This window comes from Sus scrofa, chromosome 11 (assembly GCF_054392235.1).
Source record: "Sus scrofa isolate SSC_HxYL_T2T_F1_AM1 chromosome 11, Sscrofa_HxYL_maternal_Yorkshire_Landrace_v2.0, whole genome shotgun sequence".
Lineage (NCBI taxonomy): Eukaryota > Metazoa > Chordata > Mammalia > Artiodactyla > Suidae > Sus > Sus scrofa.
The window spans coordinates 75,451,196-75,478,883 of NC_139393.1; the positions used below are offsets into that span (position 1 = coordinate 75,451,196).

Consider the following 27,688-nt stretch of genomic DNA (forward strand, 5'->3'; position numbering starts at 1 on the left):
ATAATTTTGTAGCATCCTGCTCTTTATTCCAAAAGAGTTCTTAGAAACAAAATTCTATGACTCAGAACAAAACAAGACTGTTATTATTGAGGAGATAAAGTCTAAGATTTAAAGAACTAGAAATTGAAGAAATGGTATCCCCCTCCCAAAAAAAAAAAGAAAAAAGAAAGATGTTACAATATTAACATTTCTACATTGGCAATATACAGTTTTTAACAGTCTTTCTTCTGCTTCTTTTCTTTTTTTTTTTTTTCTTTTTATGGCTGCACCCATGGCATGTGGCAGTTCCCAGGCCAGGGACTGAATGTTAGCCACAGCTGCCACCCAAGCCACAGCAACACCAGATCCTTTAACCCCCTGCATCAGGCCAGGGGTCAAACCTGCACTTCCACAGGGACCCGAGCCACTGCAGTCAGATTCTTAACCCACCGCGCCATGGCGGGAACTCCAACAGTCTTTTTTTCTTTTGCCAAATTATTGGTGGGAAATATTAATGATTAAATTTTTCATTAAAACCAAACTTGTCTTTTTTCGCTGAGAGTTATTCACATACTCTCCCTTTGGTGTAGGACTTCATTTACGAATTAGAACTTTGCTTAATGTTGTTCTCCTAAGTGTGAAAAATACATAAATACCGTTTTACTTCCAAGTTGGAGGTGAGAAATGGTACCGAGTGAAAGGAATGGAACCGAATCCTCACTGGAAGTGGAACAACTGTTTTGCTTTATGAGAAAAGTCCTGCAAAGTTCCTCACATAGTTTATTTTGCTGTAAATCCAAGATTTGATTCCTCTTTACTTTCCATTTAAAGCCTTCGAATGGATCATCATTTGCGTTTCCGTCATTTCACGGGAGTTTTCTTCAGGGGCTGACTTCACAGCACTAGAAATTGACACGCTGACTTGACGTTTCAGCATCTTCATGACCTTCCTCTTGTACCCTTTACACGCAAAGAAGTATATGAAAGGGTCCATGCAGCAGTTGAAGTTCATCAGGCACACCGTGATGTGCAGAGCTATCTGGAATGAATGTCTTTCACTACATTCCAGAAGATTAGGAAAATGAAGCTTCTTAATCATGTGCTGGATAATGGCAACGTGGTAAGGTGTGAAACAGACAACAAACACAACAATTATGAAAATGATTGTGTTGAGAGCCTTTTTGTTTACACCAGATTTCTCAGTTAGCGGGTTTTGTTTGGCCGTTTTGAAGAGTTTGCAGCAGATCTGAGAGTAGCAGATGAGGATGATTAAGAGCGGAAGTACATACCCTATGAAACAGGCCCCAAGCAGAATCCAGGGGAGGGATTGTGTTTCCTCAAAGTTTGGATACTCCATGCACGTAGTCCTTTTAGCCTCCTGCTTTGACATGGGTTTTATGAGCAGAGGGAGTGTTTGAGCAAATACAAGAATCCAGACGCATATGCAGATGCACTTTGCATGTTCAATTCTTTTTATCTTGTTGTACCGCAGGGGGTGCACCACAGCAAAGAACCGGTCAATACTCAGGCAGGTCATGAAGTTCACGCCTGCGTATGTGTTGATATAAAACACGAGAGCAGTTATCCTGCACAAGGCCTCGCCAATTCTCCAGTCAAAGCCCAGCGCATAGTAGGCTATCCGTGTAGGCAGAGCAGTGGTAAACAGTATATCCGAAATCACCAAGTTGGTTGAATATAGAGTGGTAGAGTTGATTTTTTTCCTGTTTTGAATAATGACAATCAGGGCCAACAAGTTTCCCAGGAGCCCAATTATGAAGACGATGCTGTAATGCAGAGGCATGAGGATCCTGGCTGTGTCATGGTGGGCGTAGAGGTCACAGTCACTTTCCTGAGGAGCTTGCGAGGGGGTCGTGAAATTGTCCATTTTTATATCCGTCGGCAGTGTTCAGGGTCTCTAGGAAAAACCGGGAAGGCTGCATTTAATGAAAAGCATATTTAACTAAAAGCAATGTAACTGCCTCCTCTAGAGCTAATTTCCAAAATTTCAAGATTTATATAATTTTTAAAAATCTGTGGTATGTAGTTACATACTATGGAGTAACAGGAAGAACAGAGAGTAAAATTTACAGTTTTACTCTCACAATTTGGCAATTTGGGCAAAGCTCTGGCAAAGAAAATAGAAGCATCAAAACAGGGCAAATGTATTTTTGTGACTAGAGGGGATGCACTAGCTTTCTGGGGCAGAAATTTCCCCTTCCTTTTTCTGAATCATTATCTGGTTTATAGTAAAATCACATATAACAACCCACATTTCAGACAGGACGGGCGTAAAACTTCACTTTTATTCGCCTTTAAGTTGAATATCAGTTGGACTTTTTTTTTTTTTTTCCCTCCAAATGTGTATCACTGCCAGGAAATGAAATCAGTCACACATTTATGTAGTGAAATATGAATTTACCACAGTGATCTGATTTGTGTTAACCCCAAGATTATGAGAAATAAGCTAAGGCCTTTGTTAGGAACTGAAAGTTGGGTTTTCTTTAAAAAAAAAAAAAAAAAAAAAAAAAAGAACGAACGAAAGAAAAGGTGATGACCATGACAACCACGACAAAAACAAAAAAGAAGAAAAAGAAACAAACACAAACTTAAGTGCTTCAAGGGGAAAATTTTCAAATTAAGTTCAAACTGTGTCGTTCTGCAGATAGCCCAGTGATGCCTGCGGTGTACCTCCCTACACACGCGTATAGTAGCAACCATTACGCGTGCGGTATTTTGTGTTCTGCTTTATTCACTTAATGTGTTCATGGGTCAGTGTGATGTGCTTGTCATCTCTGTGGATTCTCTGGAGACGTCTGAAAGGTACTCTGCGGTTTCCACCGTGTGAATGCGTAACTTGCTTACCTACTGTTTGTTCTTGTTACAAATAACGTCCAAGCTGAAATTTCACATCCTCAGTTGAAAAGTGGAAAAACCTCCCTGTATGAGGCTGAACTTTGGTAAAACTAAGGAAGAGCAGAACAATAAATTCTGTGGGGTTATTTTTAGAAGAAAAATAATTTTCTCATAGGTCTGACTCTAGGCACTCATCTCATATGAGAGTCCCCCACGTGGAGGGAAAACGTCAATGTATCTGTTGATACCGATACTGTATATTAAAAAGCACTATCTAATAGCTTTATCAAAGCACCGACTACCCATCCGCCTCCCTGACTGCCGCATTAAATGAATTGAATCTCTGCTAACGTAGTTCTGACAGTCTGAAATCAGTGATGTCCACAGACAAGAGTAATTGTCAGAGGATTGCACTGATATCATAGGTGTGCACTTCCTACGGTAGGTTAGTCCTGAAAATACAAATACGACCGACCGGAAGCAAAAGGGAGCAAAAAAGGAAGTAGATCCAAGAGAAGACAGGAAAAGAGACTGGGGACAAGCACACGGTGAGGGTGGTAGGTAGAAAACACAAAATAAGAGGGGAGGAGTGTTCACAACAGATTGAGCCCATCTCTTAAAAGATGGAGATGGTCAGTTTGGATTTTTAAAAATCCAGCTGTAATTCTGCTTAGAAGAGAGAGAAGTCAGAGTGCTTCAGAAAGGTTGAAAATAAAGGCGTGGGAAAACACATACCAGGCAAACCCCCCCCGGTGGAAAACTAGAGTAACAGTATTAACATCAGGAAAAAATAGAATTCAAGGCACAGTCAATAGGGATAAAAAAAATGTCACAAGTTGAAAAAAAAAAAAACCTCGTGTGGTTCACCAAGGACATAAAAATAATCATGAATTGTGCATGTTACAGCAAAATTTGACAGAATTTAAAGGCGAAGTGGACAAGTCCGCAAAAATAATGGGAGATTTTAACGCACTTTCATTAAAATACGACAAAGAAGATTTACCCGGCATGACTTAAAATCGAAAAGAATTTGTGCTTGAGGCACATGAGCATTTTTTGCAAATTTAGCCATGTACTAGTCATCAGAGCTATCTCAGACGTCTCAGAAAATCATTAGCTGGCAGCTCACATTTTTTTTTTTGTGAGTATAGTGCAACTAAATTAGAAATAATAAAAAGACAGAGGATACATTTGGAATCTAAAAGTGTACATTTCTTAGGAACTCATGGATTAAGAAATCACAGTGCACATTTTGAAGTGCTTTAGAACTAAATGACAAAAATAACTAAAACAAACCAAAACAAAACCCTGTGGAACGCAGCTAAGAATTAACCCGAGATAGATGCAAAACCTTGAATGCATTTTTATTTTTAATTGAAATAAATAAGTTAAATATTCAGCTCCAGAAGCTAGAAAAGAACTCACTTTGCCCAACGGAAAAAATAATAATGAAAATAATTGCAGGTATTAATGAAGTAGAAAAGAAACCAAAAAAACAAAACCCAGTAAGTGTGGAGTTTATATTTTGTGTGGGGGAAAAAAAAATGGAATGATTCTTGAAAGGGAAATCGTGGGAATTGCAGTGGTGGAATAAAAATAGCAAAAATCTTTCTCCAGTTAGTTGGGAAAGGCTTCATGTGAGAAATAACTTTTTAAGAACTGAGACTGGACTCGAGGGAAGAGGTGGAAATTCCAGGCACAGGTCACAGCTTCAGAACAGGCATTAAGAGCTGCCTTTGTTTTTCTAATTTCTGTTTAAAAATTTTTTTTTCGGACAATCTCAATGTATATACAATGCATATACTGTATTCTGAGGCCTCCTCCCATACAGGTTCATGAGAAGTGCCTGCGACGCACTTGGTGGGGAGAGACACACTGTGTGTGCAGTCTGCTCATCCTCCGCATGAACAGCGGTTCTTGCGGAGATGAGGAAACGTGTGAACCGGACAAGAATGTGCCATTGCCCGCCCGCCGCAGGTGCAGGCCCGTCTGCCTCCCTGAACGAAACGCAGCGTCCGCCAGAGCCAGCAATGCCCACGGTTTCAGAACACTCACCATAAGGGAAAGATGTCTGGCCCAGTGTTCCTTTTAAAAGTGAAAATTTGCTGCCGAATCAAATGCCCGGTGTCGGGGCTGGTTAGGCATGCCGCGGTGTGGCCGCAGAGTGGAGACCTGGGCGGCCGCTGAACATGGCCGTGTAGACAGGCGCCTGCTTTCTGACAGGGAAGCGTGTTAAGGAAGGAAGGCAGGTGGCACAACTGACCCTTCAGGGGAGAAAAAGCGGCTGTACACACACCTGCGTGGACGTATAGGCCACAACATAATTTTGTACGAGTAATCTTAGAGTCTCATTCATATATTCGGCAGTTTAACGCCAGGCCTGAGTTAACCATGAGATGAGTAACTAGGTAAAGGATTTTTCTCAATCTGAGGATATCTATTTTAAATTCAGTTCTTTCGCCAAAGCCCTGTCGTCTGACATTCTCTCCAGAGCCGGCCCCTCCGTGCTCGTCAGGCAGCTTTGCGCCTTCCTTCTTGCTCGGAGCCTGCCTTCGGTTCTGTCTGCAGGAACCGTCACAGCTCCCCTGGGAGCTGAGTGTTGCCGTCACCTACCCACGCTCCACGCGAGAGGACCGCTGCCAGAGAAGGTAAAGGCCATCCGGAACCTTCTCTCTGCCCACCTGGCTCCAAGCCCCCACTCTGTCCAGTGTTCACCCGGGCAGCCGCTTCCCACCGCCCTTCAGGAATGGAGACGTCGTGGTTTCAGGGTGGCTGGGCTCTAGGGCCGGCCTCACCTGTGCACAGGGCCGCGGGGGGCTCCGGGGCAGGAGAGGAGCCTCCGAGAGGACAGCGGGGCTTCCGCTCCAGGACAGGTGCCTTCCCAAGTGGGAGGCCAGGCCTGGGGACGCTGCGTCATAGAGCGTCTTCCCTGCGGGAGGGACCGTCCAGGGGCCTGTTACTGCCCGCCCTCGGGCCGCTCAGCCAGAGAGAGGCGCTTGCACAACCTGGATGTGTCACTGAGCTGACCCAGTGAGCTCAGGTGAAGGGGGCTCTGGGCTGTTCTGAAACAGGTCCATTCGGATGTTTAGTCACCTCTGAAGGTTGGGTCCATCCGTCAGGAGCTCTGCTCTGTTTCCTTAGGTGTTGCGTATCCTCTGTTGTTAATGCTCTAGTTTTAGTACATTCTGTCTTTTCCAGATGGAGAGAAAAATTCTTTCACCTGCTTGACTTTTATCCTGTTCTTTCATCAGCCAATCCCAATTTATTATCTTCCCTGAGAGATACTATTTCATACCTTCCTTTAAGCATTTTAGGATTCAAGATACCTTTCCTGAACCTTGCCTTACTCCATTCTTTTCTTATTATAGTTGATGTACAGTGGGCTGTCAATTTCTGCTGTGCAGCAAAGTGACCCAGCTCGCTCGCGCTCTCCCTCTTACACACACACTCTCTCTCTCTGTGTCTCTCTGTCTCTCTCTCTCTCTATATATATATATATATATATACATACACACACATTTCTATCACAAGTGATTGGGTGTAGTTCCCTGTGCTATACAGCAAGACCTCTTTGCTCTCTTATTCCATTCTTTTATTCAGCCAAAATTGTTTTTAGGCTTTCCTGCCCTGGTGCAGTGGGTTAAGAATCTGACTGCAGGGGAGTTCCCGTCGTGGCGCAGTGGTTAACGAATCCGACTAGGAACCAGGAGGTCGCGGGTTTGATCCCTGGCCTGGCTCAGTGGGTTAATGATCCGGCGTTGCCGTGAGCTGTGGTGTAGGTCGCAGACGCGGCTCGGATCCCGAGTTGCTGTGGCTCTGGCGTAGGCCAGCGGCTACGGCTCTGATTAGACCCCTAGCCTGGGACCCTCCATATGCCGTGGGATCGGCCCAATGAAATAGCAAAAAGACAAAAAAAAAAAAAAAAAAGAATCTGACTGCAGCGGATTCAGTTGCACTTGCTGCAGAGGCATGGGTCTGATCCCCAGTCTGGCCATAAAAATTTAAAAAAAAATTTTTTTTAGTCCGTTCTCCATATGCTAAATCTTGGAAATACAGAAGTGATACCTTTTAATGTCCCAGGACCTAAAACTGGCACAGGTATGCTGTTGGGAATGTGCTGCTGTTCACTGAATGACGTATTAGCTCAGCATTCTCTGCTGTGTTTCTTCTCACAGACCCCCTGGTTCTGCTGGCATTACGTGGCTCCTTTATCAACCTCTAGATTGCAAATTCCTCTTTTAACTTTTGTTTGTTTGTTAGTTTTTTAAGCCTTGCCCGTGATGTGTGGAAGTTCCCGGACTAGGGATCAAACTTGTGCCACAGCAGTAACCAGAACCACAGCAGTGACAACCCCAGATCCTTAACCCACTGAGCCACCAGGGGACTCTTAACTATTTTTAATCCTTCCGCGTTGAGTCATAACTAAATCCTTCCTTTCTTTATCTGACTATTTTAGACTATATTTTAACTGCGTTCCATTTTCATAATCATTAGCAGCATCTGACCTATTGTTTGGGATAGATATGCTGAGTTGTACTTGAAAGTAGTATGGTGCATCATTTTATGGCTTAGAAAAAAGCACAAAGAAGTTTCAGTTTTTTTCCTAAGAGTACCTATACCTGTAGTTTGAATTTCTTCATAATGCTTTCTAATGAACCCACACGCAGTGTGCCTCAGCGCACCTTAGTGCCTCCCAGCTGAGGGACAAGGATGAGGGTGGTGACCTTTGCCCTGAGGACACAAATAGGACCTGAGCTGCAGGCAGTGTGGGTCCTTGTTCAGGTTCCCCTCAAGGAACACCTCCTCCTGAACTAGGCGACGGCCACCGTGGTGGCCATCTGTGCCCGTTCTCTTGCTGTTTTCGTTAATAAGCAAGGAGGCGCTTGTGAAGGAGGCGCTCTTGGTTTTGTGGTTTTGTCTCGGTCATGCGGTGCTGGTCCTTTTAGTTTTACTGTTATCCTAACGTGTAAATCAGCAGGTTCTTCCACAGCACAATATCCTCCAAAGTATTTTCACTGATGTCTCTGGAAGTGGGCCTCTATGTAGTTTTCTCGAGAGTTGATTTCATTACTAGTAGAGCAGCTTGTGTTTCTTAAGATACTATCGTCTCGTTTTTGCATAACCGGACATGTTGACATGAACTGTCAAGTACTTTCTGGCCACGGAAAGGAAAAAATAAAAGGCCCTCCCCAAACTCATTTATTAGAACTTAAGAAAACTTAAATGTAAGTTTCAGCCAATGTAATTTGTGCTCTGGAGCTATTTACCCTGGATGGCAACGTGGAGGCATTTGTGGTTTTTCATAGGGAACTTATGTATACTTTCTGCAGTCCTCAATTACTTGTTTGAATATTTATTTTCTTAGCTCTTATTTGTGGCAGAAACAATAAAATTTTATTATATTCAAAGGTTTAGTAAAACACTAGAATACCAGCTTTTGGCATTTAGCTTTAAGATTCCTGAAATGTCACCTTTGCCCCTAATATTTGTTCACTTAATAATCATCCACATTTAAAACAAGAAGGGGTTGAACTTCTAGTAATTTTGTTTAAATGCAGGCGTTAGTAGTGAATCAAGTGGGTCATGCTGAAATGATCATTAGTGAAGGTGACTTGTCTGTGCGGTGAAGTCTGCACAGGCCCGTGTTTACACCTGGAGATAATATGACTCATGGTGCCCACAGTGGCGTACGCACCAAAGAGGAAGCTCCAGGGGCACGCTCCCCCAAAGGCCAGAGGATGGACGTGCAGGTACCAGTCGCATGTGTCTGTTGTTAAATGATGAAGACTTATGACATCGTTTGGTGTGATTCTCTGATTTCTGTTGATACACTGTCCTTTGGGTGTTTTGTTGATGAGAGGTAAGATTGAGGGCTATTTCTGGTTAGGGGGAATAAAGTCACTGGGAAAGGAGGGGGCCATGGAAGGCTCAGGGCTCGGTGGAGTCCCAAGGTTTCGGTCTCCTGAGGAAACAGGCGGATCAGGGCACCAGGCTGAGGCTGTCCAGTGCCCCTGAGGCAAAAGAAAGAAATCATTGCTTCTTCCTCCGGTTTCTTAGTATTATAAGTATTTTTTCAGTTACTTCAAAAAGCCCCCTTGTTCTTGAAGCTGAGCAAACTGGGACATCTGAGTTTGATCCACTGTCACACACGCCAGGGCCTAGCACTCAACCAGTGATGTTTCTCACCTACTTTTAAATTAACTGAACGATTGCCACCTGAGCAGTCATGTGTCCCACGGCCTGCAGAATAGGCAGGTGCAAACCCTTCATTCCTGACTGTGGAAAGAGCTCAAGGCACAGACAGGCTGTGACCAGCACAGGCCTAGCCTCCCGTCACCTCCTTGGCAAGGTCAGATCGTCCCTCTAGCATGCTGCTGCTCAACTGTGGGGACAGTCAGGACACACCCAGCTAACCTAGAAATCTTTCTACACTAGCAGGTGTTCTGTTTCTTTTTCCCCAACCAGCTTTGAGTCCTAAATTGATAGCTGTGTCCAAGATTTTGTTTTTGTTCTGTGTTTGGAGGATACATAGGGAACATTGCCCAGAATGGTGACACACTGACAGCTGCCTACACTTTCTCCGCCGGAACCTCACATGTGCCCGGGTGTTTGTGTTAGGAGTCCAGCTGTCTGGTCAGTCTGTCTGAGGGCACCTCTCTGCCCTGCCTCCTGGGGAGCGCGCTTTCTCTGGCTGGGGGAAGGGTGACCCTCCTGCTGACCCCGTGACCCAGTCCTGACCACCTCCCAGCAGGTCTGCCCAGGGTCATATATAGGACAGTGCACGGGGACCTTCTGCAAGACAGAAACAAAGCAGAAAAGTGTTGGCCAGTCTGCACTTTGCTGCTGTGGTGTCCTGGACCCAGTGGGCACTCGGAGACATGTCACTTTCTGTAAACAGGTGCACTGGAAGTGATGGGCAAGTGAAAGGTGCCTGACCTGTGTGTTATGGAGTCACACACCCACCTGGACATTTGGGGTGTTACATGGTCCAGCTATTTTTCTTTCACCTTTCTCTGGTCATTTATTCCTTGTGTGGCTTTTGTCACCTTCATTACTGACCAGGATGGTGCAAAAGTTATCAGAGATGACGACAAAGGAGCTGGTAGCTCCCAGGACTTGAAATAGATGGCATAATACTTAGAAACTGTAAGGAAAAAGGAGTTCCCATCGTGGCGCAGTGGTTAACAAATCTGATTAGGAACCATGAGGTTGCGGGTTTGATCCCTGGCCTTGCTCAGTGGGTTAAGGATCTGGTGTTGCCGTGAGCTGTGGTGTAGGTTGCAGACGCGGCTCAGATCCCATGTTGCTGTGGCTGATGGTGTAGGCTGGCGGCTACAGCTCTGATTAGACCCCTTGCCTGGGAACCTCCATATGCTGCAGGAGCGGCCCTAGAAATGACGGGAAAAAAAAAAAAAGAAGAGACTGTAAGAAAAAACAATCTCACCACAGTATGATTCCAGTGTAAAGAAGACAAATAACGTGTCTCCTTGTGACATCATGTGACCTGTGGGTAGGCTAACCTGCTGCATAATATACAAGGACTCCTTAGAATGAGGGACTGAGTCCGTATATTCATCCTCTGAATCCAGAGTGTTTCTAGAACTAACATGTACTCTTCGTCCTTAAAGTTCAAGGGAATTTGAAATTTAGGGTTTTGTCTGTTACCTCATAGAATTAGAAACATTAAGTATCCTCATTTTATAGATGAACAGAAGTCCAGGGAAATTAGGTCATTTGCTCAGGGTCCTCCCTCCAGACAGGTGCCAGGCCAGGGGCCACGAAGTCCCTGGGACTCCGTGTGCTCCCTCACCCGCCACCTCCTGCCAGTCCTGCCAGGCCCACTTCCTGGGCCTTCAGCCCCCTGGCCCTTGGCCTGTCCCCTGTACCGGGCACTTCTGTCTGTCCTGTTTGTGTGCTGCTCCCCCCAAGCCACCCTCACTCGTCGATGCAGCTGCAGCCCTCCCCAGGCCCTCCCAGTGTGCCCAGTGGACCCGGGGAAACTGAAAGCTGGCTGTCGTGACACACTGTTTCCTCCGCGAGGGGCTCTGCTTCCCTCTTCTGCGGGAGCGCTGGAGGCTCCCCTCTCGCGGTGCCCTGCCCCGGCCCTGCTGGGCGGCTTGCAGGCTCTGACCCCCCTCCTCTCTAGTGCCTTCTTTCCTTCAGAATCTGCTGCTCCTAGAAGCGTCCCGGTTTTATCTTCTCCTGCTCCCTCGACAGCACCTCCCCTGCCGCGCTGAAAGGCAGGGTGGGGTGTCCTGCGCGGCCCCGCAGCTCTGCAATAGCATCTGTACTGTCGATTTTTCTTTCCTGTTTCCCAGTAGCCTATGCAGCCCCGTGAGTGGGGACTGTGTGGTAAACTCCGTCTATCTCCAGCTGCCCCCACTGGAAGCTCAGTAACTACCCATTAACCAAGAGCAGAATTGCAGCTCTCTTGATCCTCAATCATAGGTTCCTTATTAGACCATAGGAAGCATTAGATTAATAAAAGCAACCAGTGTTATTCAGCACAGACCGTGTCCCAGGCACTACCCCGGGCGCTCTGCGTGTATTCACTCTCTGAAGCTCACAAAACTTTCACGGATCCATTTCCAGTGCTGACCCTGAGGCACCAGCACTTACGAGCCTGCCCTCAGACATAGCTGTTAAGGGTCAGGATTCAATCCAGGCAGTTTAGCAACAGAAATCACACTTCATGTAATATATTTTATCCCTAGCTCATATTTCCACCACGGTCTGACATTTATTGGTAGGAAACGAGTAAGACAGGAAGGCATCTCAAAACTTGTAACACGTACCAACTCACACACCTGTCTGAACCAGAGAGAAGAGGAGGAAAATACGTTGGTATGAACGAGGAATGCATTAATTTATAGCATATTTTAAAGTCACTAAAGTTTTATAAGTGAATTTCGATTTTGCTACTTGTAACAATATTTCTGTAAGACAGTTTGGATTGAAATTTCCATTGAAAGAAGATGATACATTCCTAGGATACTTTTATCTGTTAATTTATTTTTACACTGCTTTTTAAATATTCACAGATATTTACCAAAGTATTTTTATTCTTCTCTTGGGGTTGGAGATACCACAAGGATCTTTGTCACCTCTGTAGTATTCAGGGGGTTTTCACCAGTGTTATTTCATCTTGCATGGAAGCCCTGTATTTTACAAACCTCTTGGGAGGTGAGGCGCTCTGTGGGCTGGAGGGTACCACACACCCTCAGGACATAGACAACCAGGGCCTTTTAACAGCTCTAGCAGCCCCTTTGCTGGAGCAGGGAGAAAACTACCCCTAGTAAACTCCCTAACTGGTGATGAACTCTTTTTTTAAAATGTAAACTTCTTAAGGATGATGGCTTTATCTCATATACATTTTATCCCATTGAGTGTTTCAGAACTGGCCGGCAACAGACATGCAGTAAATGCCTATAGAAGGCATAAACAAATTAAAGCCATAGTTAATCTTCATTCCATTAAATGACTGGTCAAGTTACTGAAAAGCTCTCAGAAGCCAATTGAGAGTGATTTGTGAAAGGAGTCCCCACCACCAGCAGCACATGAGAGGTGGCATTGTGAGGCTGCTTTGCGGAGCAGGGTGCTCTGCAGAGCCACGCGTCCAAAGGTACGCTGAACCCCCCAAGAGAAGACATGCACTGACATGCTAGTAAACGCGAAGTCCGGACAGCAAGCATAGACGCGGTCATATGTAAAATATTCCCTGAAGATCTGCAAGTCAGTCCAAGAAAAATAAGTCCCACAGAAACAAGAGGGCAGGGGCACTTTGCCTGTTGGATTGGTCCTTCCCTTGCCTGTTGGTTTAATGGGCAGAGCGAGGAGAGAGCAGTGACAGCAGGCAGTTTTCCAGCACTTGCTATGACAGCCAGTGTTCTAAGCCCTGGGCGGTAGGATGACTCCCCTTTGCACAAATGAAGCAGTTGAAGCCCAAGAAGTAACTCGTCCAGGGTCACACAGCTGGGAAATAACGGAGCCCAAATTCAAGCCTGACTTCAAAGCCCAGGCTCTTCTTACCCAGTACCCTACAGTGTGCCTCAAGTGAGGCCTCCCCGCCAAAAACCCCCAAACACACCCTCCTGTAGAGGAAGTCTCTGCACAGCCTCTGTTTTACCAAGACTTTGTATTACCTTCATTCCTATCCTGGACATAACCAGTGACAGTTCACTGCATATAATTCATTGTTTTGTGACACACAGAAGTTTTTGGGCACACAGAAGTTCTAGGGAAAATATGGTGATATGGTTAGCCCTACTGATCATTAAATAAATATAAAACAAAGATATTCTTTTTTCTCTTATTAGATTAATAGTTTATATTTAGAATTAAGATGCTCATGTTGACTGAGAAGCGGTTGAAGCCCAGACTGTCACTGATGGGAGGGTAAATAGATGAAAGGTTTCTGTAAACTGAAAAGTATCAATTTATATCTAAATTTAAAAAAATGTATCTGTACCCTTTGCTCCAAGAACTCTACCTCTGGGATTCTCTCCTGAGAAATAATAGAACGTATCAAAGTATAGAAGTAGTAGAAGTGTGGCAAAGACTTTTATGTACAGAGATACATGGTCAAATAGTAAAATGTACTAACTCTTGTTTTAAATTGTGCTGAATAACTTAAAAATTATTTTAAAATAACTTTGTTCCTTTTAAAATAACTCCGTTTTAAAATAACTTTGTTCCTTTCCCTTGATATTTAAAGTATCCTGAAATGCCGGCATTGTTTGATGATTAATACTGGATACTGTTTTTTCTGTAACTGCAAGTTCATGCAGAAGTACAAAGTAAGCTCTGTTTTTTGTCAGATATTTCTGGCATGATCCATTGCTTTCACCCAACTTAATATCAACTTACTAGAATTGCTCTTCACCAGAGAGTCTCTATATTTACTATATTAGTGACATAATTTCTGTTAGAAACGTTTCTAGTTTTTGTTGAACAGATTCTTTACTATCTTAAACCTTAGGCTTTCAGGCTTTTTCTTAACTCACAAGACTTTGCTGAAAAAGCAAAATATCTGGTACTTACCTCTCGGTGCCTTGTTGGGGCCTCTGTGTGGTAGCCGTCAGTATTCACCCAAACTGAAGTAGGTTAACCTTTGGCATGTTGTTTTAAGAGAGATTATGCAGACATCCTTTTATGGTGGTGGCTTTTTTTTTTTTTTGTCACCCTGTGACTGAGCATAGTAATGATCAGTTAGCCTCATGTGTGCATGTGCACTTTTTTTTAAATGGGAAGTGAAAATTTTCTGTTAGTGATTTTTTTTTTAAAGAGTTATCCAAAACCCCCTTGGAATTTATGAATTGTTGATATCTATGGAACTTTATAAATTTTTCTGTAAAGATGTAAGTATTAAAAAAATTCTTTGGGAGAGACTGAAATAATAAACCTTAACCAGGAAAAAAAAAAGAGAATCATAGTTACTGATGCTTTCGTACCCATATTACGTGTAAAGTTTGAATTTTAAAATGTTTTAAGGGAAAAATGTCAATTTTGACAGTTCTGTCTGCCTGGAAACTTGGCCCAAGGAGTAGTTTACTCATTCTGTATCTTATCAACAGCTTGTGAGGAAGAAATAGAAGTTTCTGTGGTGAGTGGAAGAAAGATGCTCTTTTGCATAAGTACAATGATTAGTTGGTGTTTTCAGGCAAGAGACCAACCGACTGACTCCATGCCTGTTGAAGGGAGCATCTTATGATTAGAATTGCCTCTTGTGCACAAGGTGAAGCAGTCCTGCCCTGTTCGCCTTAGAGTTTTCATTGACACAGTTTAAACCAACAATGTCATGTCACTATCAAAGTGCGGTTGATTTGCAGGCTGAATTAATGGAAATACAGTGCTCAGAATAGGAGAGAAGGCCTTTCCCAGTAGCTCAGGGGGCTGCATCTTACAAGATGACCCAGAGCATCATGCCTGGGTGGCGAGGGGTCTTGATCGGGTGTTAGGAGAAATGATAGAATAAACTGAGCACGTCTGGGCTCAATGGAGACGTCACACGTATCCTTGTGCATTGGGAAGCTCTCAGGGAAAAGGGTTTAGGTTGCATGTATCAATCTCCCTAACCCCAGAGAGGAGAAGGAAGGCCGGTGAGACGAGGTTACAGGAGATAGCTTTCAAATCAAAATATGAAAGTAGTTCCCAAGAGTTGGGATCATAAAAAAATGACATAGGCTGTCTCTTATTTAGGTGCTTGCATAAACCAGATGACTGCTTTGAGGGATGATGTAGAGAGAATTGAATCATTTGGTAGGAGTTTGTAACTCTGTGACCTCAGAGGCCCTTCCACTCCAGGATTCTGTGAAAGTGACCGAGCACCGTTAGCCTCTCAGTGGTGGTGTTCCATTGGGAAGCTTGGTACGTTCTCAGAAGCTCCGAAGTCCTGAAGATCTATGGAGAAACCTTGTCAAACAGATGAGCAGCAACTTACCCAAATTCCTTGGGCCTCTACCCCACTGCCTCTAAAATAAAAGTATTGAAGTATTGATCACCAAGATTGTCCAAAAATTCTACAAGAGGGAAATGTAGAGATTTTATGATTTGGTGGATCATTATGATAAAATCTTCTAGAATTAGTTCCTTTCAAACTCGGAATGAAGAATCCTTGAAAAAGACACTGTTGAGAAGTTTTTTAGTTTGTTGAAAAGTCATCCTGGTGGGGGGTTTGGTTTTTAATTTTCAAAATAGTTTTTATTAAGCAAACATTGTTATATCACGAACCCAACTAGGTAAAGTAAATGTTCTAGCAAACTAGATCTCCCCTTTTTTTGGTATTAGAGTCATCAAGTGTATAAAAAAGAAGTGGTGGGATAATTTGTCTTCTGAGATGCTGCTGGTGTTTAGTGTGAGATAATTTCATGAGTTCACAAACCTCATTTTTGTTGTTGTTGAAAGTTACCAGGATTCCTTTAGTGGTGCTATACAAGTGGAGTCAACGTCCTTTTCTGTAGAAAAGATAAAATGGACATTTGTGACCTGGATCGTTTCTGTGATTATATTTGTTGTGAGTGTATAGTAGACACTCAAGAAATATTAGTGACTTTAGTTGAAGGAATAAATGAATTCTTTGGAACCTGTGTTCCTCTTTTCTCTATCTCAGCCCTAAATGCTTAAGCCAGGTAGGGCTTTCAAAAGTCAGCTGTTCACAATACAAAAAGGTCAGACTGAGATACTGTTGACAGTATAAAGGACAAATGTTGTCATAAAATAAGGAAAAGAAAAAAACGGGTCACTGACTAATAACATTCAGTGTGTATAGAAATAGCAATGGAAATTTTCTGCAAAACAACCTATATAACCATGGTCTGAAATACGGGCTTTTGTATTATGGGTAGATGTGGTTTAGTATTTAGTCATCGTTTAAAACTACACAGTGATGAATAACTTCTAAGGAATTTTGCAGCTTCTTCTCTTAGTACATGAGGTGTGAGCTGTGGTCATTAAAACTCCTATTGTTATTTCTTAGTTTACGTTGACATGTAACCTCAAGCAAGGACTCTGCTTCAGATTCTTTATACTTTATTGCTAAATGTAAATAGAAGAACGTCTATAAATTAAGTACCTAAAGATACGTTCTATAATGTGAAACTCAAGTGCAACCAAAATAGAATTTTGCTACCAAGAGACCAATAGGTCGTACTTTGAGTGTATGTATGAAACTGTTGTTTTAACATCATTAAAAATAATAAAGCAAGAAAGGGGTATTTTTTTTTAAAGCAAAAGACAGATTCTGCTGTATGGTTTTGCCATTTTAAAGAGAAGTTTATTTAGCAACTCTTCATTGAGCAGTTACCCTGTGCCAGACATGGCTCTAGAGGATAGAGATAGAGCAGCACACTGACAGAGATCCCTGTCCTTGTGGAGTTTCCATTCTGGCCATGGAGTCATTAGTAAAATTAGGCGGTTATGGGTGCCATGAGGAAAGGAAATAGAAAATGCAAAGTGGGGTGGGGCTGTGAGGTGGGCAGGGGCTGCAGTTTGGAACGAGGCAGTCAGGGAGGGCCTCCCAGAGAAGGCTCCGTTGGAGTGGAGATGGGAAGGGTGTGAGGAAGGGAGTGACGCACTTACCTGTGGGAGGATGGCCTGGAGAGAGAAAGCAGGTGCGCGTGCCTGGTCCCCCCGGAGGGAGATGCGCTCTGGTCCCAGGTGGCTGGAGCAGCAAGAGCCGGCGTGGGGGGGGGGGGGTCACGTGGGGTCTGTAGGTCTTTGTCATGACTTCGGCTTTTCCTCTAGGGTAGGGGGTCCCCGGAGGATTTTAAGCCCGGAGTGATTAACTGGTTTTTTTTAAAGTACAGTTGATTTACAATGTTGTGCTCGTTTCTGGTTAACAGCAGAGCAGTTCGGCTCTCTATGTACATGTATGTGTATGTAGATGGATGTATGCGCATGTGTGTACACTTATATATACGTATTCTTTTCCATATTCTTTTCCGTAATGGTAACTTGTACTTTTTAATGAAAAGAATGCACAGCTGCGTCATAACTATATTCGAGTTTAGATGAATTTAATTGAAAAGAAAAACAAATTTTTGTGTGTGTGTGTAGTATTTGTACGACAGTTTAAATAAGTCCATTCATTACAGTAGCTTTGTTATTTTTTTTTAATCCGATACCTCGTGAGGGTTGATTCTGTGTAAGGTCTGCATGAGGCACTAGGGAGATGGAATACTAACTAGAACGTGGTGCTTCCTCATAAAATCAGTAATCTCACAGGAGATTTTTTTTTTTTTTTTTTTTTTTTGTCGTCTGTTTAGGGCCACACCTCTGGCATATGGAGGTTCCGAGGCTAGGGGTCAAATTGGAGCTGCAGCCACCGGCCTACACCACATATACAGCAACTCGGGATCCGAGCCGCATCTGCGACCTACACCACAGCTCACGGCAACGCTGGATCCTTAACCCACTGAGCAAAGCCAGGGGTCAGACTCGAATGCTCATGGATACCCATCAGGTTCTTAACCCGCTGAGCCACAACAGAAACTCCTCAAGGGAGATTTTAAAAACCCTGTGCGGGGCCAGAGAAGGGAAGCCTTCCAGCCCCATTGCTGTGCCGTCTGCAGACCTCGGCTATCCTGTCCCCGCCGTCTCCTTCCAAGACCATGAGGGGCTGCATCTTACCAGTCTTTGTGTCCCCAGCTCTGACCAGTGCCTGGCACTTAGGTATCCACTGGCTGGGGCTGAGCCGTCTGATCAGGATATTTGTATCTGAATATAACCTTATTTTGGAAGGTCCTGGCATACGTTTGAACTGAACTTGAGTTTTTCAAAATAAGTCTTAATTAAAAAAAAAAAGAAAAACTATTCTCTATTCAAACTAAAGCAATTTTAATAGAACGTCCCTTTCCAGAAACAATAATAAAGGAAACAAGGCATTTTGTAAACTTGGTCCTGAACAAGTCACAGTAAAAAATAAGTGTACACTTAACTTCCACCACCTCCAAACAGAGGCTGCTTTCTGTTCCTCAGCCTTGGAAGCAAGGTGGACAACAGTCCGTAAGCACCTTGGGGCAGGGGTGCCAAAACCAAGCTCAAGCAGTTGAACATGGACACCTTTTCAAAGAACTTGGGGGAACCTGACCAAAGGATCCAAATCCTATTTTCAATAGCCGTGCAAAGGTGCAGTGGCTCCTCCCAAGTAGCGGGGCCTCCGGGGCCAGGCCCAGCCCGGCGCTCCCCTTGTTGTGCTCCCCTTGTTACACCCCCACGCAAACCCTGCTCCTGCTGCAGGACACTTTTTCTTCTTAGAGCTTCAGTGTCCCGGGAACTCCTCGTGTGAATGAGGTGAGCACAGACTCCACCTGGGGTTTTTTTGTTTTTTGTTTTTGTCTTTTTAGGGCCACACCTACAGCCTATGGACGCTCCCAGGCTAGGGATCCATTCGGAGCTACAGCTGCCGGCCTGCACCACAGCCACAGCAGTGGAGGATCCGATCCACATCGGCGACCCACACCACAGCTCACGGCAACACCAGATCCTCAACCCACTGAGCGAGGCCAGGGAACAAACCTGTGGCCTCATGGTCACTAGTCTGATTCGTTTCCACTGCACCACAACAGGAACTCCGCTCCACGTGGTTTTTTAAGGCTTGGAGTCAAAGTTATTTTCTTGAACGACTAGGAAGAATCCTGTATCAAATGGCCTGTCTCTAGTTTGTTCTAATTCCTCATCACGCATTTGTAGCCCTAAGACCACTGACCTTTGCTGTGTCGTCATGATCACATGTAATGTCCATCCTAACTTATGATTCATGTTCTGTGGCTGGAATCGGTTCCTGTATTTAACAGTAATACTTACACATAAAACAATCCACTCTTACAACCTATGTGGTCACAAAACATTAATGGTCTTCTGTAGGCCAAGCAGATGCTTTCAGCCGTAATTGTCGTGTATCAGATCCACAGTGAGAATCCCCAAGATCAACAAAATTTGCACAATGCAAACAATAACTTAAAATACACATACACACGTGTACACACGCTCTCACAGCCACATCTTACAGAGCTGTGCTTGGGGAAACTCCATTTGTTGAGTGCCACAGGACATACTTTGCTAAGCTGTTGCTCATCAGATATTTTTGTTTGAAAAATATATCACAGTAGAGCACCACTGTTTATTGGATGAGCAGAAAAGAAAGATATGCTTGGTTTTTTCTTTTCTTTTTTTTTTTTTTTTTTACTTTTTAGGTCTGCAGGTATAGCATGTGGAAGTTCCAGGCTAGGGGTTGAATCAGAGCTGCAGCTGTCGGCCTATGCCACAGCCACAGCAATGCCAGATCCGAGCTGCACTTGCAACCTACACCATATCACACAGCAATGCCAGATCCTTAACCCAGTGATCGAGGCCAGGGATCAGACCCAGGTCCTTATGGGTACTAGTTGGATTTGTAATCCACTGACTAAGCCACGATAGGAACTCCCAGATATGCTTATGATAATCAGAAAATTTGAAGATCTTTCAAGTTGCATAAAATGGACCTGCAGAAACGTTTAAGGATGTAAAGTTGGAGCTGAAAGGTGATATCAAACCAGCTGCAAAAAGTGGATCATCCCTTGAGCTCAAACCTGGTACCCAGATGTACAAGAAAGCTTCAGGACACAGAGTTGTTGGCCCTGTCCCATATCGTCACATAATCTAACGTGTGAATTTCACAAAAGATTCATGCTGTTCTGCTAGTGTCATGTTAAGGATTTGCTCATACTTTTTTTTTTTCTTTTTTCTTTTTTTTTTTTTGTCTTTTTTTGCCTTTTCTAGGGCCGCACCCGCGGCATATGGAGGGTCCCAGGCTAGGGGTCTAATCGGAGCTATAGACGCTGGCCTACGCCAGAGCCACAGCAGCTCGGGATCCGAGCCGCATCTGCAACCTACACCACAGCCCACGGCAAGGCTGGATCCTTAACCCATAGCGCAAGGCCAGGGATCGAACCCGCAACCTCATGATTCCTAGTCGGATTCATTAACCACTGAGCCACGACGGGAACTCCCAGGATTTGCTCATACTTCTTTTTAAACATTTTTAAAATTAAAGTATAGTTGATTTGCAATCTTGTGCCCATTTCTGCTATACAGCAAAGTGACCCAGTCATACATATATATACACATTCCTTTTCTTATATTATTTTCCATCAAATTCTATCCCTAGAGACTAGATAGAGTTCCCTGTGTTATACAGTAAGACCTCATTGCTTATCCGTTCTAAATGTAGTCGTTTAATCTTCATAACCTTTTAAGAGGTGCTCAGATACTATTCCGACTTGTCAGAGGGTAAAGAAGCCTTGTCCTCCTTCATTCAGAGGAACCTGGAGAATAGGTGCTGTGAGTGCTGAGGAGTGAAGCTGACTTTCTGAAATACAAGCCTCACTCTGATTAAAAACAACCATGGAGTTCCCTGGTGGCCTAGTGGTTAGGGATTCAGCATTGTCACTGCTGTGGCTTGGATTAGATCCCTGGCCCAGGAACTTTTGCATGCTGTGGGTGCAGCCAAAAAAAAAAAAAAGAAGAAGAAGAAGAAGTTGTTAATGTCTCCGCCTCTCATAATGACCGACTGTATTCTTGGTTCGTTTGTTTGTTTTGGCCCCGATCATGGCATGTGGAAGTTCCCAGGCCAGGGATTGAACCTAAACCATAGCAGTGACAATGCCGAATCCCTGACTGCTAGGCCATCAGAAAACTCCCGTATTCTTATTTTATGTTCTGAAAAATTTGCTTTGGAGTTTGGAAGGCACCGCTCTCTGCCAGGCCAGACTGGGCAGTAGGGCCTGTGTCTAAAGCAGTGGCGGTGTTGGCTGGGCATCCGGGGCATGAGACCTGGAGCGGGGATGGGCAGAGGCAGAGGGGAGCCAGGGCTCAGCAGCGCAGCCTGGGACTCCACGGGCTGTTTCAGTGTAGCCCTGCACACCATGCCGCTGAGGGCCGGGAACCAGGAGCCGACACAGCCGTAAATGGGGCCCAGCCTTCAGCTCCTCTGAGGAGCTTACAAGCCTAGGTAGCTCCAGTCTGAGGCAGGCATTTAATGACGAATGGACGTGAGTGCATGTCCAAACCACAGCATTCATCAGGTTGCCCGCCTCGCCCTTGTCGCCTTGAGTTTTCAATTCTGGAGGTCAGGGACCACTTCTTACTTGGAGGTATGGATGGAACTCCTGTCCCTGGCCCACTGCCTCTCATGTGGTGCCCAGGTGATTCACTGATTCACTCACTCAGTTGAATAGTCAACAGAGCCCGCCACCAGGAGGGTGGAGAAATTGCTGAGCTGAAGTGTTGAGCTCTGTCCTACACCATTAGCATAAGCTACCTAAGCAGAGAGGTGAACTGGATATTTTGTATTGAAAGAATAACCTGTGTCAGCGAATAGTCACCAGAGCCCAAGGTTCCAGGGAGCTTGGGCCGGGGGCGGGGGAGGCCGGGTCCAGGGAAGGGGGAGGTTGTGGGAAACCACACTGGTAAGAAGGAATCGCAGGACTTGCTGTTTCATGCTGATGTTAAATTTCCTCTTTGGATACTGGGCGCTTGTGGAAGGAAGGGTTTTAAACAAAGGCATGTCGTGAACAGAGTGGTGTTTGGGGAAGAGAATACTGTTGGCAGTGTTAGGCGATGGATCAGGGAGAAACAAGACTTTAAGAAGAAGGACATTTGTGACTTTTTGAATGTCAGGTTGAAGCTATCAAATTGAGTTTCACAGCCAAGGTGAGGGGACAGGCAGACAGTTTGGGGACTCACTTCATTTTCTTAGTTGAAGCCATAGTTGCAGTTATACAAAGACAGACTAGAGGGAGTTCCTGTCGTGGCGCAGGGGTTAGCGAATCCGACTAGGAACCATGAGGTTACGGGTTTGATCCCTGGCCTTGCTCGGTGGGTTAAGGATCTGGCGTTGCCGTGGGCTGTGGTGTAGGTCACAGATGCAGCTCGGATCCCGCGTTGTTGTGGCTGTGGTGTAGGCCGGCGGCTACAGCTCCGATTAGACCCCTAGCCTGGGAACCTCCACATGCCACAGTGTGGCCCTAGAAAAGACAAAAAAAAAAAAAAAAAAAAGACTAGAGCAAGAAAAAGAAGACTGTCTTGGAACCCTGGAGAGGGTAGAAGAGTGGTAGGAGAAATCATGGGGAAACCAGCAAGAGACAGGGTGTAAGACAAAAGGAGGGAGGGAGTTCCCATCGTGGCTCAGCAGTAATGAACCCGACTAGTATCCGTGAGGACGCAGGTTCAATCCCTGGCGTCGAATGGTGGGTTAAGGATCCCGTGTTGCTATGAGCTGTGGTATAGGTCTCAGATGCAGCTCAGATCTGGCATTGCTATGGCTGTGGTGTAGGGCTGGCAGCTACAGCTCTGATTTGACCCCTAGCTTGGGAAACCTCCATATGCCACATGTGTGGCTCTAAAAAGCAAAAGCAAAAAAAGAAAAAAAACCAAAAACAAAGGGAGGGAGAAATTTGAGGAAGGGAGGGCAGGAGTGGTGATCAGTGTCGTGCTATAGTGATGTATAATTGGACAAAGTCTGAGATGCAAGTTTTGGATTTGACCTTCATGAATTATAATGTTTGTTACTTTTGGTTTGTCTAGTCTCTTTCATTAGATTTTAAGTTACTTCTGAGAAGAAAACTGATGCATCAACTTTAAATTTTCTCACAGTGCCTGATAATTAATAGATTCCAAACCACTTCTTCGCAGTAATTTTGGGAGAGTTGATAAGGATTAGATAATTATAGAGTTCTCATAAAATATAACGTACAAATTATTTCAGGTGTTGATGTACATGTAGAAACCAACTTGTGTATCTAAGATCATGCTTTCAAACCAAAATAAAATGATGTTATTCATTTTACTTCAGTGTTAACTTCAAATAAACATTTGCCATTGGTATTTTAAATTGAGTATTATACCATAGTGTTTTTTTGTTTGTTTGTTTGTTTACATAGCCTGGCACCTGTATTTGCTCTGTTTGTACCATTTTACTGCTCCATCCCGAGAGTCCAAGTGGCGCATATCCTGGGCCCGCTGTCCATCACAAACAAGACACTGATTTATATACTGGGACTACAGGTACAGTATGCATTTTTATGCTCACGTTTCTTTAATCAGATCTTTTTTTTTTTTTTTTTTGGTCTTTTCTCTTTTGATCTCCTTGAAAACAATTTTTTTCCCCATAAGTTTGGCTTCATGATCTGTATCAGATGTTCAAAGGAAGTGATACAGAACAAGAACATCAAGGTATATAAGGTACTAGAATACTTTCAGAGCCTTTAGATATCTGATAAGAGCTTTCACTGTAATTTTTATCAGTGGAAAATATTTTAATTTCATTGTACAGTTGTGTGTAAGTGCTTTTAAAAAATCATAGTATGAAGTGGAAACAATTGAGAACAGTCAGGTGGAAAGTAGAAAACCATTCTCCAAATTAATGTATTGAAGACAGTGTCACAAATAAAGCTTCGAAGCAGGAACCAGATGTGCTTTGCCAGCAGCATAATTCCTATGCTGCACAGGCTTGATGGGCCTGTCAGCTTCTGCTAAATGGTTCGATGAAGACCAGGAGAGGACTTACTGTTGGACTTAAATCGAGGAGGGCTTGCTTCACCAGTATTCCGTGCATGCTGATCGCTCTCTGCTGGGTTCCAGGCCCGGTAGCAGAGGATACGTAGGATTTTCAGTTTTCTACCTGTAATACTTGTCACTTTTCTTTCACTCTCACACCTTTTGATGTAAACTTTTATTCTGCTGTTTCCTGTGGTACCATGTGTCGCTTGGCCTTTTGATCCACCGTTAATACTCATAACATTCCCTATCCCACACACATCAAACCGGATACTCAGGTCGCTGTGAGATGCCCTCCTCCCTCCCCTTTTAACCTTTAGCATTTCCTCTAACTTCGCTGCTCTGCTGTCATGTATTATCAATGGCTCATCTGGGGTGGGTGTTTCCTTACCGTTTTTACAACCATTTCTCATGAAATGTGTTTATTCTTGGTCTCTGGACCTGCATAGCGTCACACTCTCCCCTGTCCTTCCCAGCGCTCAGAGAACCCAGGGCCCGTTTCTGCATTTTAGTCTTGTCATTAGGGTTTGCTGTGGCATCTTGAATTTTTTCAAGATGTTGCCGCAGGAGGCAGAATGCAGGGGGCAGGAGAGTACCCTGGACCCAGGGCAGGAGACCTAAGTTCTAGTTCTGACATGGCAGCACTAGCTGGAGGTTTGGGTCAGGTTATGGAAGCTGCTGAGCCTCATGCTGATCCTACAGTTCCTTCCAGCTCTAAAGTTATAGAGCATCTTCGATGGTGAAAAACACTGTTTTATTAATCCTGGGGTAGGAATTCAAGGGAGCACTGTGGAAAGTCTTTAGAGCCAAGTGGGCCTTGGCTCAAGTACTTGCTCTGGTAATTGTTTTCCTTCTCTGTCACTTTCTCTGAGCCCCCATTTGCCCATCTGTAAAGTGGGGACAACAGTATCTAACTTACACGGTGATTTAAAGGATTAGAGATTATAGTATTGGATTTTTTCTAAACAGTAAGCCATTCGGTTCCTATTATTTATAACTTATGTCTCTCTAGCTGCCACCTTTGGTTTTTCTGAAGTTGTGAGGTTTTTTGTTTTGTTTTGTTTTGTTTTTTTTCTTTTTGGTGAGATAGAAGTTGATATCAGAAAATAGAGGTGGTGATGCCTCTGGCTTTTTGATATAATCTACCATTCTTAGCATGAGTGGCAACCAGGGCTTCTAATTGCCTACCCACTATCAACTCCCACTCTCCCCACCTTGACGTGGGCATGAACCTTTTATCCCCAAACCTGTGTTCTCTCCCTCCATCCTCCCCACCCCCGGACCTTCGCACATGTTTCTGTGCCTCTGTCTCTCACACGACGGCTTTTGAAACCGGGGCTGTCTGTTGGATGAACGGATGAGAGAATGAATGACTTTGATCATTATCAGAAGAGCGAAAATGTTTGTGAAGGGTCACTTAAGTACTATATGGTTCAAGAGCCAGTCCTGTACTGCCTGGCGCTGAGGGCCGTGGAGGAGAAAATGGAGCATGGGATGTGGCACCTGCCCACAAGGAGCCCCGGCTCGAGAGAGGACATGTAGTCATAATACGAGCAGACTTGCTTGGGACCAAAGTGCAGTAAGGCAGAGGGCTTAAGAGTCCAAATGAAATAAATCTTTACTGACAGAATTATAGTGTGCTCTTTGTGCTTGTGTATGCAGCGTGGTGGTGTAACGAGGTCATGAGCCTTGGGGCTAGACCACCTGGGAATACTCCCAGCTCCTCCACCCACCAGTTCTTTCAAATTGCTCAACTTTCTCAGTTTTCTCATGGGTGAAATAGAGTTAATAATAGACTCAACCTACTGGGGTGATGAGGAGGAGTCCGAAGTTTAATATTTGGTCACTGCGTGGCTCAGAGTAAATGCTTCAAAAGTAAGCTTTTTCATTGATCTTTATATTTGTAGGAGAAAACTACAGAAAAATATTTTTCCACGTAATTCCCCTCCTTGTCGTCATCCGGGTCATTCACACTGAGCGAGCATCCATGCCAGAACAAAGGAGTACATTTTAGATCAAGGGCTTGAATTTGAGGTTGCAACCAGTGCTCATTTCTACTTAAGCTAACGTGAGAGCACAGTTTGTCAGACTCCTTTTCGCCTGGGCTTTGGCATCTCTTACCTTCGTGTCTGTCTTCTATGGATCTTTTTCCTGTGTGTGCTTGATAAATGTGCAGAAGTTTCAAGTTTGCCTCTAGCACAGTGTCAACAATGAACCAGCCTCTTTCTCTAAAAGCAGAAGTGCTTAAATTCCCCACCTAATGATCTAAATAAGAACAGCGGAGTTCCCTGGTGGCCCAGCAGGTTAAGGACCCAGCGTTATCACTGCTGTGGCACAGGTTCAATCCCTAGACTTGGACTAGGCATGGCCAAAAAAAAAAAACACAAATAAACTTTCGGCTACAAATCTTTTTTTTTTAATCTGTATTAAATGACTGTATTTTAATGACTGTATTTTATCCCTAAACACTTCAGTGTATATTTCCTATAAATAAGGCATTCTCTTACATAACCATTTTTCAGTTAACAGGAGTGGGAAATTTACGTCGATAAAATCTTATTCAAATTTCTATCTCATTCACGTTTCACCAATTGTCCCCAAAATATCCTGTTATTAGGCTACAAATCTTTTCTTTCTTGCAGGAACACTTTGAGATGTCTCATGACTTTATTTTATTTTTTTGGAACCCTGAGCACAACCCTTGGATGTCAGTGATTTGGAAAGCAAAGGGAAAAATTTCCCGAGACCCACTTCTAATTACCTTTGCCATTACTGAACTTTGACCCTGTTCCTTGGTCTGCTCTTGAGTGAACTGGGTATCAGTGGTTACTCACAGCAGCACCGGACGTGGACCTGTGTGCTGGCAGACGTCTTCATCCAAAACTAGAGCAGCCGTGACGGAAAATTGAAATGAGAGAATTTATGTAGACAGATATTACATGTCATACTGAGTCATTGGATGGTGACTATTTTTTTTGTATGTTGTTAATGCTAATAATTTCTTTCTATGTAGTGTTTTACTTTGTTGAAACCAACTCATGTTTTTAAATACAAATACGCTTGAATTTTACTTATTTTTCTTTGCATGGGAGTGGGCCGCATTCAACCAGTCTGTTTTAAGTCTGTTGGAAGGCTGGGTGAGGTCTTGGTTAAAAAAAAAAGAGAGAGAAAGAAAGAAAAAAAAAAAAGAAAATGTATTAGAATTGATATTTATTAATTTTCTATTAGTTTATATTAAGATATATAATTAAGACTTAACAAATGGCTATGACTATAGTTATATAAAAATAAGTGTGCTGTGACTGGCAGTTGAATTTCATTTTTAGTTGCCTTTTTTTTTCTTTTATAGCTTTTCACCTCTGGTTCCTACATCTGGATTGTAGCCATAAGTGGACTTGTAAGTGTGATTTCCGCCATCCCCTCATTCCCCCTCTTTGCTGAAGAAACTTTAGGGAAAATGTCCTATTTAGACTGTGGGTCATACTCAGTTGTTTTCAGATGTCAGATCCCATCTCAGTGCTACTTCCGTAGTGATGAAAAAGTCAGTTCCATGGAGAGTTGAAATGAAAGAGGCCCGTTTGTCTCAGTTTTCAAGGTCATTTTGATGAACGTTTTAGCTGAGTTTCTTGTCAATATTATTTTAAAATTATATGAGTAGTCGAACTCATAGTAGGACAGAAATGACAGAAAAAAAAAAATGAAGAAGTTGGATTTCCTGAAAACAGTGAGAGAGAGTCTGCTTGTTTTAGAAAGGGACATTGTGGTGCAAGTGGAAAAACAAGGTTAAGTGGAAAGTCAGGTGGATTGGAACTGACGGAAG

General features: G+C 43.8%; 2 protein-coding genes across 10 annotated transcripts in view; one reads left to right on the forward strand and one right to left on the reverse strand.

Annotated features, from left to right (window-relative positions):
- The window catches only part of UBAC2 (UBA domain containing 2), a 175,930-nt gene that overhangs the window by 88,153 nt on the left and 60,089 nt on the right, over positions 1 to 27,688 (forward strand). For 3 of the 5 annotated variants that reach the window (XR_014819803.1, XM_084982212.1, XM_021065851.2), the window contains exons 5-6: positions 23,253 to 23,376; positions 27,218 to 27,265. Coding sequence is in view for 3 of the 5 variants with exons in the window: in XM_084982212.1 (XP_084838338.1) it covers positions 23,253 to 23,376; positions 27,218 to 27,265 (172 nt within the window). In the remaining 2 variants the exon portion in view is untranslated. The remainder of the gene's footprint in view (positions 1 to 23,252; positions 23,377 to 27,217; positions 27,266 to 27,688) is intronic. The other 2 variants (XR_014819804.1, XM_021065852.2) reach the window with 1 other exon arrangement.
- On the reverse strand, positions 5 to 13,927 carry GPR183 (G protein-coupled receptor 183). Of its 5 annotated transcripts, XM_021065848.2 has the most exons (3): positions 13,873 to 13,927; positions 2,842 to 2,942; positions 5 to 1,894 (listed from the first exon to the last, which is right to left on the reverse strand). In XM_021065848.2, the coding sequence occupies exon 3, from the start codon at positions 1,862 to 1,864 to the stop codon at positions 794 to 796; it is 1,071 nt and encodes a 356-aa protein (XP_020921507.2). In that variant the 5' UTR covers positions 1,865 to 1,894; positions 2,842 to 2,942; positions 13,873 to 13,927; the 3' UTR covers positions 5 to 793. The 5 variants fall into 5 exon arrangements, with proteins under 5 accessions (XP_020921507.2, XP_013836083.3, XP_020921508.2 ...); XM_013980629.3 differs by lacking the exon at positions 2,842 to 2,942; XM_021065849.2 differs by lacking the exons at positions 2,842 to 2,942; positions 13,873 to 13,927 and adding an exon at positions 4,888 to 5,803.

Coding starts and splice junctions, on each gene's coding strand:
- GPR183 (XM_013980629.3), bottom strand. CDS start 1,864: ATGGACAATTTCACGACCCCCTCGCAAGCTCCTCAGGAAAGTGACTGT.